Consider the following 17,290-nt stretch of genomic DNA (forward strand, 5'->3'; position numbering starts at 1 on the left):
ACTTTCAATTGCTGTGTTTGTGTTTCATATTTTGCTTACTAGTACTCAGATACAGGGAGTATGAGTCTGAAGATAGAATGTTATATGTCTGATGCCCAAACTGCTATTTTTTTTAATTGAAATATAGTTGATTTACAACATTGTGTTGATTTCTGCTGCACAGCAGAGTGATTCAGTTATATATATATAAAATACACATTCTTTTTTTTTTCCACGTTCTTTTCTATTATGGTTTATCACAGGATATTGAATATAGTTCCCTGTGCTATACAGTAAGACCTTATTATTTATTTATTCTATATATGCTAGTTTGTATCTACTAACTACAAACTCCCCCTCCATCCCTCTTCCAACTCCCTTCCCTCTTAGCAACCACTTGTCTGTTCTTTGTGTCTCTGAGTCTCAAACTGCTTTTAATTCACTGTTAGAGGTTAGGGAAATAGAAGGTGTAATTTATGAGTAGGGAGAATTCTGAAATTAAACTTTTAATTATTTTGAGCAGAAATAATGAGAATCTAGACAAATAGGAATTAAGCAAAAGAGTATGAGCTACATCTTCAGTATACTTGGTAGTCTGAGATTAGCCAGTTTCTTCATTACCCTCCAACCAAGTTACTAAGTTATATTAAGTACATATTGTTTTCATAATAATTCAGTTTTTAAGCACCTTGTTGTTGTTGTTTTTTCCAGCTGCTTGTGAGTTTTCTGAGAAGGACATAACAAATACTGAACATCATCAGTTCAGTATTAAAGATCTGATCACCACCCATAAGCATGCAACTGAGACGCATCCAGAAAACTATCAGGGTATTTCTGTTTCAAACTTTCACGTGGAGCCATGTGGCACAGATACTCATGCCAGCTCATTACAGCATGAGAACAGCAGTTTATTGCTCACTGAAAACAGACTGAATGTAGAAAAGGCTGAATTCTGTAATGAAAGCAAACAGCCTGTCTTAGGAAAGAGCCAACAGAGCAGATGGGCTGAAAGTAAGGGCACATGTAAGGATAGGCAGATTCCCAGCACTGGGAAAAAGATAGTTCTGAATGCTGATCCCCTGTACAGAAGAAAAGAACTGCATAAGCAGAAACCTGCATGCCCTAACAGTCCTGGAGATTCCCAAGATGTTCCTTGGGTAACCCTGAATAATAGCATACAGAAAGTTAATGAATGGTTTTCCAGAAGTGATGAAATATTAACTTCTGATGACTCATGCGATGGTGGGTCTGAATCAAATAATGAAGTAGCTGGTGCAGTGGAAATTCCAAATAAAGTTGATGGATATTCAGGTTCTTCAGAGAAAATCGACTTAATGGCCAGTGATCCTCATGGTGCTTTAATACATGAAAGAGTCCACTCCAAACCAGTAGAGAGTAATATTGAAGATAAAATATTTGGGAAAACCTATCGGAGGAAGTCAAGTTTCCCTAACTTCAGCCACGTAGCTGAAGATCTAATTATAGGCGCATTTACTGTAGAACCTCAGATAACACAAGAGCAGCCCCTCACAAATAAACTAAAGTGTAAAAGGAGAGGTACATCAGGCCTTCAGCCTGAGGATTTTATCAAGAAAGTCGATTTGACAATTGTTCCAAAGACTCCTGAAAAGATGATTGAGGGAACTGATCAAACAGAGCAGAAAGGTCATGGGATAAATATTACTAGTGATGGTCATGAGAATAAAACAAAACGTGATTATGTTCAGAAAGAGCAAAACGCTAACCCAACAGAATCATTGGGAAAAGAATCTGTTTTCAGAACTAAGGCTGAACCTATAAGCGTCAGTGTAAGCAATATGGAACTAGAATTGAATATCCACGGTTCAAAAGCACCGAAGAATAGGCTGAAGAGGAAGTCCTCTACCAGGAAAATTCCTGAACTTGAACTAGTAGTCAGTAGAAACCCAAGTCCACCTAATCATACTGAGCTACCAATTGATAGCTGTTCTAGCAGTGAAGAGATGAAGAAAAAACATTCTAGCCAAATGCCAGTCAGGCAGGGCCAAAAGCTTCAACTCATGGGAGATAAAGAACCTATAGCTGGAGCCAAGAAGAGTAACAAAGCATATGAACAAATAAATAAAAGACTTGGTAGTGATGCCTTTCCAGAAATAAATTTAGCAAACACACCTGGTTATTTTACTAACTGTTCTAGTTCTAATAAACTTGAAGAGTTTGTTCATCCTAGCGTTCAAAGAGAGGAGAATCTAGGAACAATTCAAGTGTCAAATAGTACCAAAGACCCCAAAGATCTGATATTAAGAGGAGGAAAAGCTTTGCAAATTGAAAGATCTGTAGAGAGTACCAATATTTCCTTGGTTCCTGATACTGATTATAGCACTCAGGATAGTATCTCATTACTGGAAGCTAACACCCCAGAGAAGGCAAAGACTGCACCAAATCCTTGTGTGAGTCTGTGTGCAGCAATCGAAAACCCCAAGGAACTTATCCATGGGGATTTTAAAGGTACCAAAAACGACACAGAGGGCTTTCAGGATCTACTGGGACATGACGTTAACTGCGTCATTCAGGAGACAAGCGGAGAAATGGAAGACAGTGAACTTGATACACAGTATTTGCAGAATACGTTCAAGGTTTCAAAGCGTCAGACATTTGCTCTGTTTTCAAATCCAGGAAATCCACAAAAGGAATGTACCACAGTCTTTGCCCACTCGGGGTCCTTAAGGGATCAAAGTCCAAGAGACCCCCTCAAATGCAGGCAAAAAGAAGACAGTCGGGGAAAGAATGAGTCTAAAAGCCAGCATGTGCAGGCCATTTGTACAACAGTGCACTTTCCTGTGGCTGGTCAGAAAGATAGGACGCTGGGTGACGATGCCAAATGTAGTGGAAAAGAAGTAACTAGGCTTTGTCAGTCATCACAGTTGAGAGGCCACAAAACTGAACTTGTTTTTGCAAATAAACATGGGATTTCAGAAAAAACATTTCTTATACCATCACTTTCTCCCATCAAGTCATCTGTTAAAACCGTATGTAAGAAAAGCCCATCAGAGAAGTTTGAGGAACCTGTAATGTCACCTGAAAGAACGCGGGGAAGTGAGAGCATCATTCAAAGTGCAGTGAGCACAGTCAGTCAAAATAACATTCAAGAAAGCACTTTTAAAGAAGTCAGCTCAAGCAGTGTTAATGAAGTAGGTTCCAGTACTAATGAAGTAGGCTCTAGTATTAATGAAGTAGGTTCCAGTGGTGAAAACATTCAAGCAGAACCAGGTAGAAACAGAGAACCTAAATTAAGAGCTTTACTCAAATTAGGTCTTATGCAACCTGAAGTCTATAAGCAAAGTCTTCCTGTAAGTAACTGTCACCATCCTGAAATAAAAAGGCAAGGAGAAAATGAGGACATGCTTCAGGCTGTTAAGGCAGATTTCTCCCCATGTCTAATTTCAGATAATCTCGAACAACCTATGGGAAGCTGTCATGCTTCTCAGGTTTGTTCTGAGACACCTGACAACTTGTTGAATGATGATGAAATAAAAGAAAATAGCCACTTTGCTGAAAGTGACATTAAGGAAAGATCTGCTGTTTTTAGTGAAAGTATCCAAAAAGGAGAATTCAGAGGGAGCCCTGACCCTTTCACCCATACACATTTGGCTCAGGATCACCAAAGAGGGGCTGGAAAACTGGAGTCAGAAGAGATTGTGTCTAGTGAGGATGAAGAGCTTCCCTGCTTCCAACAATTATTGTTTGGTAAAGTAACCAATACACTGTCTCCATCTACCGGACGTAACACTGTTGCCAGTGAGGGTCTGTCTAAGGAAACAGAGGAGAACCTAGAATCATTGAAGAGTGGCTTAAATGACTGCAGTGGCCAGGTAACATCAGCCAAGGCGTCCCAGGAACATCACCTTAATGAGGAAGCGAGATGTTCTAGTAGCTTATTTTCCTCACAGTGCAGTGCAGTGGAAGACTTGACCACTAATACAAACACCCAGGATCCTTTCTTGATGTTTGAGCATCCTTCCAAACAAGTGTATCAGTCTGAAAGCGAGGAATTTCTGAGTGACAAGGAATTGGTTTCAGATGATGAAGAAAGGGAAACCGGCTTGGAAGAAGATAGTTGCCAAGAAGAGCAGAGTGTGGATTCAGACTTAGGTATTGGAACCAAGTTTTTGTGTTTGCCCCCATCTGTTTTGTAGAAATGAGCTAAATGTCTGTGCCTTTGGGGGAGCACATTTTACAGTTTCCAAGCACAGTGAAAGTAACTATTTCTTAAACTTTAAACATGTTCCTCCCAGGGTGCTTTTCCTTTAAAAAGTCCGTTACCCAGCTAGAACATTTTTTCTATTTGAATGAGATTTAATGCCCTAATTATTGGCAGACTTACATCTGGTTTTCATTATGATTTCTTAGAGGAAATCCATCTGGGTGTCCCCAAAGAGTATAATCATTTTGTGACATGAAAGTGAATTTTGTGAATTTTGTCCTGCCATCTTTTTTTTACATCTGAATCTAATTTTTATTATCATTTAAGGTGAAGCAGCATCCAACCATGTGAGTGAAACAAGCCTCTCTGAAGACTCTGTGGGGCTGTCTTCTCAGAGTGATATCTTAACCACTCAGGTAAAAAGCACAAGGGGATGTGTGTGCAGTGTTCTTTGCATTCACTGCTATGCCTCCTGCCTTCTTACGTTTGCTTACATCACCCCTTAGAATTAATGGTATAACAGATGTGTGTGGGATCTAGTCTCCTCAAATTGAATTGTAAATACCCAGATGGGATACATGCTACCTTCTGTCTCACACACACACACTTACCAGTTTGTTCACGGCAGAACATTAAATACTGAACTTAATGAGAAAGTGAAACCTTTGAAACTCATTTGCCCTATAGCAAAAATGTATGTGAAAGCACTACTGTATCAGACAGAGGGGTGTGTTTCTTCTCAGTACCAAATTGTTACCTACAGAGTTCTCTTTTTATTAGAGACTATCTAACCTTTCACTGTTTGATGAATATTTCCTTCTGTTTTTTCTTTGTTAATCAGCTAGTTATTTGTTCTTTAGTGCTGATAAGTCATATTTTTTTAGAAAAACATACACAATTTTACTTCCTATACCTAGTGGTCAACATCCAATATTTTGGTTACATGTGAAGGGTGTAACAGCTTTGTCGTATCTACAGCACTTGGTAATGTAGCCATTTCAGTGTTCCTGGCAGAACAGTCTCCTAGAAAAAAGCCTTTTCTACTGAAAATTGACATCATAGTCCTCACAGAACCTGGCTTTGTCTCCTAATTTTTATATTGTAGAAGTGGCACCAAACTTTTCAAGTTCTTATATTCAAAAATTCAGGCTCATCTCAGCTTATTTTTTTAGAGTACAAGCACAGTGGTTGCTGGTGTGATACTGAAGAGAGTTCTGTACCTGACTGTGTTACTTATTTCTGAACTATGATATACACATTCTTTATTTTTTTCCTCTATTTTATTTTTTTTAATTTTGGCTGCATTGGGTTTTTGTTGCAGCATGTAGGCTTAGTTGCCCTGCAACATGTGGGATCTTAGTTCCCAACCAGGGATCAAACGTACATCCCCTGCACTGGAAGGCAGATTCTTAACCACTAGACTGCCAGGGAAGTCCCAATGCACATTCTTAAGGTGGAGATATCTGGACTACCTGGAATCATCCTGCCCTGAGTTCTTTTTCTCACCAAATCTTAAATACACGTTCAGCTACTAGCAAGTGAATGACTTTTTTTTTCCTGAACTTCCTGAAATGCCAGATTAGTTAAAACAGAAAAGCCATATAAAGTTATATATGTGCATCATAGAAAACCTAGAAAATACAAATAAATAAAAATCATTCATGGAAGAACCTTGAAAACATCATTAAGTGAAATAAGCCAGGTACCAAAGGACAAATAGTGTATGATTCTACTTTTATGAGGGGCCTAGAATAGTTAAATCCATAGAGACAGAAAGTGGAACTTGGGGGTGGGAGGAGGGGAAGTTATCCCTTAATGGGCCCAGGGTTTCAATTTGGGATGGTGAAAAAGATATGGAGATAGATACTGATGATGGTTGGACAACAATATGAATATACTTTATGCCACTAAACTGTATACTTAAGGATGGTATATTTTATCACAGTTTTAAAACTCACCCAAAGAGAATGGTTCAGTAAGTTTTAACATTTTTGTCTGGAAGCATACACAAAAGATAGGTAATAGAAGTTGCCTTCAGGTGGGGAAATAGATGATTAACAGAAGGAGAAAGCCTTATTTTTCTCTGAATATCCTTTTTTGTCTTGAATTTTATATCATGCCCTTGTATTAGTTATTTTTAAAATTAAATTCTGTGAGTTAAAAATCATTACTATTAACTTATTGGCATATATTCTTCCACTCTTCCTATTGTACACAAGGGTATGTGTTGTGTGTATACCTTATTGTTAAAAATCATTCAGTTATATATTTCAATTTAAGAATTTTTTTAAATAATTGAGTTAATACTTTACACACTTATATTGTTTTTTTAATTAATTTATTTTAATTGGAGGCTAATTACTTTACAGTGTTGTGATGGTTTTTGCCATACATTGACATGAATCAGCCATGGGTGTACATGCATCCCCCATCCAGAACCCCCCTCCCACCTCCCTCCCCAACCCATCCCTCTGGGTGGTCCAGTTGCACTGACTTTGAGTGCCTTGTTTCATGCATCAAACTTAGACTGGTCATCTATTTCACAAATGGTAATATATATGTTTCAATGCTATTCTCTCAAAACATCCCACCCTCACCTTCTCCCACAGAGTCCAAAAGTCTGTTCTTTATATCTGTGTCTCTTTTACTGTCTCACATATAGGGTCATCATTACCATCTTTCTAAATTCCATATATACGCGTTAATAAAATGTATTGGTGCTTTTCTTTCTGACTTACTTCACTCTCTATAATAGGCTCCAGTTTCATCCACCTCATTAGAACTGATTCAAATGCATTCTTTTTAATAGCTAAGTAATATTCCATTGTGTATACGTACCACAACTTTCTTATCCATTCGTCTGCCGATGGACATCTAGGTTGCTTCCATGTCCTAGCTATTGTAAACAAGTATTGTTAAGTGCAGTGATGAACATTGGGGTACACATGTCTCTTTCAATTTTGGTTTCCTGAGTGTGTATGCCCAGCAGTGGCATTGCTGGGTGGTATGGCAGTTCTATTTCCAGTTTTGTAAGGAATCTCCACACTGTTCTCCAGAGTGGCTATACTAGTTTGCATTCCCACCAACAGTGTAAGAGGGTTCCCTTTTCTCCACACCCTCTCCAGCATTTATTGTTTGTAGACTTTTTGATAGCAGCCATTCTGACCGGTGTGAGGTGGTACCACATTGTGGTTTTGATTTGCATTTCTCTGATAATGAGTGATGTTGAGCATCTTTTCATGTGTTTGTTAGCCATTTGTATGTCTTCTTGGGAAAAATGTCTGTTTAGTTCTTTGGCCCCGTTTTTGGTTGGGTTGACAATCAATTTGATTGGGTTGACAGTTATTTTTCTGATATTGAGCTGCATGAGCTGCTTGTATATTTTTTAGATTAATTCTTTGTCAGTTGCTTCGTTTGCTATTATTTTCTCTCATTCTGAAGGCTGTCTTTTCACCTTGCTTATTCATTGTGCAAAAGCTTTTAAGTTTAATTAGGTCCCATTTGTTTATTTTTTTATTTTCACTACTTTGGGAGGTGGGTCATAGAGGATCTTGCTGTGGTTTATGTCAGAGTGTTTTGCCTATGTTTTCCTCTAGGAGTTTTATAGCTTCTGGTCTTACATTTAAATCTTTAATCCATTTTGAATTTATTTTTGTGTATGGTGTTAAAAAGTGTTCTAGTTTCATATCTTTTACAGGTGGTTGACCAGTTTTCTCAGCACCACTTGTTAAAGAGATTGCTTTTTCTGCATTGTATATTTTTGCCTCCTTTGTCAAAGATAAGATGTCCACAGATGCGTGGATTTACATCTGGGCTTTCTATTTTGTTCCACTGATCTATATATTTCTGTCTTTGTGCCAGTACCGTACTGTCTTGATGACTGTAGCTTTGTAGTATTGTCTGAAGTTAGGCAGGTTGATTCTTCCAGTTCCATTCTTCTTTCTCAAGATTGCTTTGGCTGTTCCCTACAAGTTTTGAAATTATTCTAGTTCTGTGAAAAATAGTGGTAGCTTGATAGGGATTGCATTGAATCTATAGATTGCTTTGAGTAATATACTCATTTTCACTATATTGATTCTTCCAATCCATGAACATGGTATATTTCTCCATCTATTTGTGTCATCTTTAATTTCTTTCATCAGTGTCTTACAGTTTTCTATATATAGGTCTTTTGTTTCTTTAGGTAGATTTATTCCTAAGTATTTTATTCTTTTTGTTGCAATAGTGAGTGGGATTGTTGCCTTAATTTCTCTTTCTGTTTTTTCATTGTTAGTGTATAGGAATGCAAGGAATTTCTGTGTATTAATTTTATATCCTGCAACTTTACTATATTCATTGATTAGCTCTAGTAATTTTCTGGTGGTGTCCTTAGGGTTTTCTGTGTAGAGGATCATGTCTTCTCCAAACAGTGAGAGTTTTACTTCTTCTTTTCTAACCTGGATTCCTTTTGTTTCTTTTTCCTCTCTGATTGCTATGGCTAAGACTTCCAAAACTATGTTGAATAGTAGTAGTGAGAGTGGGCACCCTTGTCTTGTTCCTGACTTTAGGGGAAATGCTTTCAGTTTTTCGCCATTGAGGCTAATGTTTGCTGTGGGTTTATCATATATGGCTTTTATTATCTTGAGGTATGTTCCTTCTATGCCTGCTTTCTGGAGAGTTTTTATCATAAATGGGTGTTGGATTTTGTCAAAGACTTTCTCTGCATCTACTGAGATAATCGTATGGTTTTTATCTTTCAGTTTGTTACTGTGGTGTCACACATTGATTGATTTGTGAATATTGAAGAATCCTTGCATCCCTGGGATAAAGCCCACTTGGTCATGATGTATATGATCTTTATAATATGTTGTTGGGATCTGTTTGCTAGAATTTTGTTGAGGATTTTTGCATCTATGTTCATCAGTGATATTGGCCTGTAGTTTTCTTTTTTTGTGGCATCTTTGTCGGGTTTTGGTATTAGTGTGATGGTGGCCTCATAGAATGAGTTTGGGAGTTTACCTTCCTCTGCAATTTTCTGGAAGAGTTTGAGTAGGATAGGTGTTAACTCTTCTCTAAATTTTTGGTAGAATTCACCTGTGAAGTCATCTGGTCCTAGACTTTTGTTTGTTGGAAGATTGTTTATTCAATTTCTGTGCTTGTGATGGGTCTGTTAAGATTTTCTATTTCTTCCTGGTTCAGTTTTGCAAGGTTATACTTTTCTAAGAACTCCTCCATTTCTTCCAAATTGTCCATTTAATTGGCACATAGTTGCTGATATTAGTCTCTTATGATCCTTTGTATTTCTGTGTTGCCTGTTGTGATTTCTCCCTTTTCATTTCTGATTTTTATTGATTTGACTCTTCTACCTTTTTTTCTTGATAAGTCTGGCTAATGGTTTGCCTATTTTATTTATCTTCTCAAAGAATCAGCTTTTAGTTTTTTTTATTTTTGCTATAGTCTTCTTTGTTTCTTTTTCATTTATTTCTGCTCTGATTTTTATGATTTCTTTCCTTCTACTAACCCTGGGGTTCTTCATTTCTTCTTTTTCTAGTTGCTTTAGGCATAAAGTTAGGTTATTTATTTGATTTTTCTCTTGTTTCTTGAGGTAAGCTTGTATTGCTATGAACCTTCCCCATAGCACTGCCTTTACTGAATCCCATAGGTTTGGGGTTGTCGTGTTTTCATTTGTTTCTATGCATATTTTGATTTCCTTTTTTATTTCTTCTGTGATTTGTTGGTTATTCAGAAGCATGTTGTTTAGCCTCCATATGTTTGTATTTTTAGTGGTTTTTTCCCTGCAGTTGACCTTTAATCTTACTGCATTGTGACCAGAGAAAAGATGCTTGAAATGATTTCAATTTTTTTTTAATTTACCAAGGCCTTATATTGTTTTTACTATGTCACTAAATTTTCTTCAGTGAAAATTTGAATTCAGGGTTGAATATGAGGGTTTCAGGGCAAGATACACAGTTTGCTATCATGTACAGCACTGTAGTCTTATTGTGATAACTAAATAATTTGCCCATATCCCCAGTGACTTCCTTAGTATGGAATTTTGGTGTTTGACACATGTTATTAATTCTTCTTTAGAAAGAACAAACCAAGCTGTGCTCTTCCAGCCCTGGTAATAATTGGTAGCTCCCATTTTCCTATACCTTGGCCAGCACTGGGTAGTATCAAGTTTTAAACTTCTAAGTCTTGGCATTGCTCTGAGGACTGTAGGTAGAGGGCTTGCCTTATCTTGCCTATTTTCTACATGGAGCAAATCCCTCTAGGACTGAAGCCTTCTGGAGTCAGACCACTGCCTGTTCTCTGCCTGAACTGTCGCCAGTATTCTCCACTTCTGCAGGATTGCCACGATGACTTAATTCATGAAAGGATTTAGGAGGCCTTTTCTTTTTTATCTTTTTTGGCCATGCTCTGCGGCTTGCAGGATCTTAGTTCCCCAACTGGGGATCTAACCTGTGCCTGCTGCAGTGCGAGCACAGTCTTAACCACTGGACCACCAAGGAATTCCCTAGGAAGCCTTTTCTCTCTTTGCAAGTCCTATGATCTTTTCTGGGTGTGGGTTTGGGGCTCTGTCAACATGGCTTTCACCTTTTTATACCTTGTGTCTGGTTTCTGATTCCATCTGCTTTAGCCATATTGTGGAATATAGGACATTCAATAAACTAAACTATCTCCTTGTTTTCTATATTTCTGATCTTACTCCTAGAGATCTATCTATTTGTTCAAGATTCATTTTGTAAAGTGTTTTTATCAAGCATCCACCCAAAACAGAGCCAAAGTCAGATTTCAGGGCTAATTTAAGTTTAGAGTAGTGCCAACAAGCAAAATGATTGAAGTGGGATCTTTTCCTAAAGTCTGTTTATACATAACTGGGGAGACATATTTAGGGGATAAATGCTAATTCAGTATCATTAGTGTCTGTTCCTTATCAAAGACTGATTAACTAAATTCATTAATTCATGTCTGCATTAAACACTTACTAACTGCTTACTGTCTGCTGGGTGTTTTGAATACAAGAATGCTTAAGGAAGAATTCTTCCCACATCGGAGAGTCAGGTATTACACTTTGGTATACTAATACATCAGCAATATAAATGAAGTAGACTGAGGAATTACGTTCCTGGTAGATGTATTATTAGTGGGGACTTCCAAAGGAGATATTCAAGCTGAACCTTAAAAGATGAGAAAAATTTTTTTTCCAGATGGGAAGAGAAGGGAGGCATTAAATCGAGGCAAAGACACAGAAGCATGAAATGCTCAGGAAGCACAAAATTGTGACTGAAAAATAGGGCATATGTGGTGGTTTAGGGAGAAATAAGAGGTAAGATCAGAGTATGAAGGCCTATTTTGAATCTGTACTTAGGAATTTATCATGAGAGCAGTAACAAGTAATAATTATATAGTATTCAGAAAGTGTTAACTTACTATCTGAGCAGTGGCAAACTACTAAGCTCCTAATTAGAAAAGAAGAGATCTGATAAGCATGGCTTTTAGGGAACCTTAGCTGTAGTGAAAGTAGAGATCAGAGTAGCAGAGTAGAAATAGATAAGAAAAGTAGGACTAATTCAAGAAACAATTCTAATCAGGAAAACTTGGTAACCAATTTGGGTTTAGTCTGCCAAATGTATCTGGCCAGTTGCCTATAGGGGAATTTGTCTAAGCTATGAAGTAATTGCTTTGGAAAAACCTAAAGGAAAGTTATCTACCTTTATTATCCCATTACTGTTAATATTTTCTGATTTTCTAACCTATTTAATGGCCACAGAAGTTAGAGGTGATGACCATGACAGTAGTGACCAATAGAGCTCCTGAACCTCATCTGATATCTGCAATTTTATCCCAGATTACTGTGGTGAGCCCTTGACTAGGATCCAATCAGTGATGGAACTACTCAGAAGCACCACGTGGTGGCAATGGTGCTGCTGTGGACACTGGCAGCACAGCAGTCTCAGGGTAGCAGTAGAAGCCTTTGTGGAGCAGGGAATGCATTTACCAGTCATAAAAACCGCCTAAAAACTGAATTCAGTGTAGCGGGAGAAAGTAGATGACTTGTTTTTAGTAGAGGGCAAAGTCATTTGCAAGGATCTGAGGAAGAAACAGGGTGAAGCAATTTGTATTTCCCCAGGGTTTGCTGGCAGCCATACATGCTCCTAAAAGTAATGAAGAAATGTACATTTTGTGACTTCCCTGGTGGTACAGTAGATAAGAATCCACCTGCCAGTGAAGGGTTTGATCCCTGGCCCTGGAAGATTACACATGCCACACAGCTGCTGAGCCCATGCTCTAGAGCTCACGAGCCACAACTAACCGAGCCCACACACTGCAACTACAGGAGCCCATGTGCCCTAGAGCCCATGCTCTGCAACAAGAGAAGCCACGGCACTGAGAAGCCTGTACACTGAAACTAAAAAAATCCCTCATGTAGCAAGGAAGACCCCACTCAACCAAAAATAAATTAAAAAATTTTTTTAAATAGAAAATAAACATATATTTTGGAGAGCACCTTCCCTGATACTTTGCTAATCAAAAACCTTAGACTAAGCAGGTTTCTTCTTCATCTGGAGAAATAAACATCAGGAGCCCCATAAGCAACAGGAGCCTGTTATCTTCAATTGAAAACAGTAACACCTCACAATTTCCAAGTGCTCTTTCTGTGGGCCCCTCTCCTCTAGCAGGCTCTTGGCGATGGACCTCGAGATACCCTGTCACTGTCTAGAATGGCAGCGCCGTGAGAGCTGTATCCCCAGCCTGTGACAATGCCTAGCACATACTAGGCGGTCAGCAAATAGTTCAGTGAACAAACAGATAAGTTAATGAGTTAACTCTGTGCTTTTCCTGTTAGAGATAAATGTTCAAAGAATCCCCGAAAAGGAAAAGACCTCACAAGCCAGAAATCAGACATTTTTGTATGGACTAACTCTTATGCTAATTTTTTTTCTCTTAAACAGTACTCTTTATTTTTACACAAGGTAGTATAAAATGAGGTAGTTCTTCAAAGTGTGACTTGGAACTCAAAAATTCACCCTGAGTGTGAAAGAGCAACTCTTTATGACCCCATGAACTGTAGCCCTCCAATCTCCTCTGTTCATGGGATTTCCCAGGCAAGAATACTGAAATGGGTTACCATTTCCTTCTCCAGTCATGCTAACTGTAAATACCAAAAGTATTTAAGTACCTTAATTATTTCTTCACTCCCTAGCATTAAAAGAAAATCACTAACTTCAAAAGACCATCACCATTGGGAATTTCCTGATGATTCAATGGTTAAGACTCTAAGCTTCCACTGCAGGGGGCATGGGTTCGATTCCTGGTTAAGGAACTAAGATCTTGCATGCCCTGCAGCATGCCAGATAATTAAAAATTTTTTTTAAAAAAGACATCGCAGTTGGGCCTTCCCTGGCAGTCCAGTGGTTAAGACTGCACTTTCACTGGTAGGAGATACTTAAGAGGGTTTGAGGAATTTTTCTTCCTCCTCTAACATTGTTTTGAAATAATTTCATGGGCATTAATTGTGTGAATATGGTCAAATTAAAAGGTGTTCAGCCAGAACTCATAATTCCATATGAGGTGATTTCAGTTCCCATGCTAAAATTAATTGGTTTGACATATTCTTGCTTTCTGGCAAGTTTCTATTGTAAAAGCATATGACTTTCTTGGTTTCATTTTCTCATGTCTGCAGCAGAGGGATACCATGCAAGATAACCTACTAAAGCTCCAGCAGGAAATGGCCGAGCTGGAAGCTGTGTTAGAGCGGCACGGGAGCCAGCCTTCCCACAGCTCTGCTTCCCTCACAGCTGATTCTCGTGGCCCAGAGCACCTGCTAAATCCAGAGCAAAACACATCAGAAAGAGGTTTGTAATACTGGCCAATCTCTGTTACCTTAAGCAAAATTCTTCCGTCTCTAAGCCTTTATCTCTTTCTGAAAGGTATGAACCCAGCACCAATATTTTATGATCTTTGCTCAGCATGTATTTGCTGAGTCACATGGTGAGAAATCTTAGAGCCTTACTTGTAGTTCCTGCTTACAACTAATTTGCCATTTAGAGGGACCAAGAGTGTCAGTAAGTGTTGCTCTCTGACTACCCACAGTAAGAAAATGCCATTGAGGGTGCCCACAGGGACCTGAATGTCATGGGGCAGGCTGGAAATAGGTGACCCCATCATTTTAGAAAGCTTACTAAAAACCACTCAGACTTACTTCTTCTAACACTGGTGTCAGATCACAAAACTCTACTTAATGTACTTTTCGGTTTGTGGAGAGAGATGTCTGTACATACTTCATGAGCTTCCCAGTTGGCTCAAGGGTAAAGAATCCATCTGCCAATGCAGGAGACAAAAGAGATGCAGGTTTGATTCCTGGGTAGGGAAGATCCCCTGGAGAAGGAGATGGCAATCCACTCCAGTATGCTTGCCTGGGAAATCCCCTAGGCAGAGGAACCTTGCAGGCTGCAGTCCATGGGGTTGCAAGAGTTGAACTCAACTTACATACTCTAGGAACTGCACCTTGATCCACAGAAAGCCCAATTATGCAGTAAAGACAAGTGCTTTATAATGGCATGACTATTATCACCAAGACAAGAGGAGGCATTTGGAGTAACTGGGCAGGTGGAGTTCTGAGCTGGAAGAAGTGAGCACTGACCTGAGGAATAACCTCACGTAAATGAAAGTGAGATGAAAATTTGAATTTTAATTGGAAAAGGCCTGTGAAAGACAACATACCAGTCATTGTTCTAAATAGGGACAAATATGTAGACACACAGATAAAATGCCAGACACAGGCCTGGGTTCTGGGGAGAGCTGGTGCTTAGGAACTGGCAGGTGTGGTGGGCCTTCCCACAATGCTCTTTACAGCTATCTCAGTGATAGCCGTCTAGCTAACTTAGTGTTAAAGTCCCTTCTTCATTGCTCCTTTCATCAGTGCTACAGGGGCCGAAGGGCCTTCATTTGAGTCTTTCTAGGAACTCTACTCTTAATTATTCAGTAGAGTGGCCTTGATTCTAGAGTGTGCCTTGCAGTGTTTTTATGTTCAGAAACAGTAGCTCATGCATGAGAAACTAGGAACTCTGTTGCTATGGCAGTGGTTCAAAATGTATTTCCTTAAATACGTTCTTTATAACTTTGTCTTCATTTAGTTCATCTCCTAGATAATGGAGCCCAAAATCTCAAACCCATCACAATTCTCTTTGGTGCTTCCACCATCTTTAGTCTAAAAACAGATGGCTTTCAGTTTTAATGCACCAGATATACAATGTTACTGTCTGGCTTTGAATATGTCTGTAAATTTGTTATCTCATCTTTGTGGGAGGGTTTTTATTTTTTCCTGAAGATATATACACACAGTGTCTGTGGGTTTTTTTTCAAATTTGCTATAGTTTTATATATTCTGTTTTAATTTGAATTTGACAAACTCTGAAAATTTCTTCCGAATCTCTATATAAAACATTTTTCTTTAGAGAAACCTTTTGTTCTATCCTTTGTAATAAACGTATTCATTGGTCTGCTTTCTCATGAAATTATAACATCCTCAGAAGGTAGTGGGTAAATGTTGAGGGGGGGGAGGAGAGGATTATGAGAAGTTCCCCATTAAAAAAAAAAGTTCCAACTCCACAGGGAGTGTCTGCCATGACCACTTTTATTTGCATAACTTGAATATGTTGTTCAAAATGCTGAAATGCTACTTCTCAGGATCACCCATAACCGCAGTACTTTTTAATCGTGATTTTTAAGTCTGATTTTTCCAGTCCCATTTTACCCTGTTAGACTGTTACTTTTTTTATACCCCTTATTAACTTTTAACAATATCTAATTTGTCTTGCATATTGTTTAGAGTTCCTTATTACCTCCCACTAGAATATAAGATCCATGTGGGCAGAGAACCCTTATACCTGTGCCTGGAACACAGTAGGTACTCAATAAATATATATTTTTTAATATATTTATTTATTTGGATGTATTGGGTCTTAGTTTCAGCAACAAAGTTGTGGCACACAGGCTTTCTAGTTATGGCTCATGGGCTTACTTCCTGGCAGCGTGTAGGACCTTAGTTCCCCGACTAGGGATCGAACCTATGTTCCCCCTCGTTGTAAGGTGGATTCTCAGCCACTGGACCACCAGGGAAGTCCCCTCAATGAATATTTTAATTCACTTGATTAAAACTCTGAAGCCCAGGGACTTCTCTGGTGATCCAGTGGCTAAGACTGTACACTCCCAAAACAGGGGACCTGGGTTCAATCCTTGGTCAGGGAACTAGATCCCACATGCCTCAACTAAAGATCCTGCTTGCCACAACTAAGACCCAGCACAGCCAAGTAATAAATAAATATTAAAACAAACAGAAAACAAAACTCTGAAGCCCACTCTAGAGTTACTGAAAGAAAATTTCTGGATATGGATAGATATGGATTTGGAGTTTTGTGGCTTTAGTTCTGAAACATTTTGAGCATCAACTTAGTAACAGCTTAAGTTTTGTGTCTTTTTCCCTCTTAAATTGGTGTGATTCTAACTGAAATTCAAGGAAACTATTTTTTTGGCCGCAGTGCATGGCATGTGGTATCTTACTTGCCCTACGAGGGATCAAACCCACATCCCCTGCATTGGAAGTCCTCAAGCAGCTTCTTAATCCTGGGAAAAGGAGTTCTGTTTACCTTCAGCTGTATTAAGATAACTTGTTTTTTAAATAAATGTTTTATTTTTGAATAACTTTAGATTTGCTGAAAAGGAGCAATGATAGTACGCAGAGTTCTTGCAGGAACCCTGCCCCTTTCCTACTTTCCGGTTCTCCTAACCTCTCACATGCAATTCAGTTCAGTCACTCAGCCGTGTCCAACTCTTTGCGACCCCATGAATCGCAGCACGCCAGGCCTCCCTGTCCATCACCAGTCCCTGGAGTTTACTCAAACTGATGCCCATCGAGTCTGTGATGCCATCCAGCCATCTCATCCTCTGTCGTCCCCTTCTCCTCCTGCCCCCAATCCCTTGCAGCATCAGGGCCTTTTCCAATGAGTCAACTCTTCACATGAGGTGGCCAAAGTACTGGAGTTTCAGCTTCAGCATCAGTCCTTCCAATGAACACCCAGGACTGATCTCCTTTAGGATGGACTGGTTGAATCTCCTTGCAGTCCAAGGGACTCTCAAGAGTCT

The 17,290-nt window shown here is 38.9% G+C and overlaps 1 protein-coding gene across 4 annotated transcripts in view; it reads left to right on the forward strand.

Moving 5' to 3' along the window:
• Positions 1-17,290, forward strand: part of BRCA1 (BRCA1 DNA repair associated) — a 68,788-nt gene that overhangs the window by 22,628 nt on the left and 28,870 nt on the right. For all 4 annotated transcript variants that reach the window (XM_043467647.1, XM_043467656.1, XM_043467654.1 and 1 more), the window contains exons 10-12: positions 691-4,110; positions 4,490-4,578; positions 13,830-14,001. In XM_043467647.1, the coding sequence (XP_043323582.1) occupies positions 691-4,110; positions 4,490-4,578; positions 13,830-14,001 (3,681 nt within the window). The remainder of the gene's footprint in view (positions 1-690; positions 4,111-4,489; positions 4,579-13,829; positions 14,002-17,290) is intronic.

Source organism: Cervus canadensis, chromosome 1 (genome assembly GCF_019320065.1).
Source record: "Cervus canadensis isolate Bull #8, Minnesota chromosome 1, ASM1932006v1, whole genome shotgun sequence".
Lineage (NCBI taxonomy): Eukaryota > Metazoa > Chordata > Mammalia > Artiodactyla > Cervidae > Cervus > Cervus canadensis.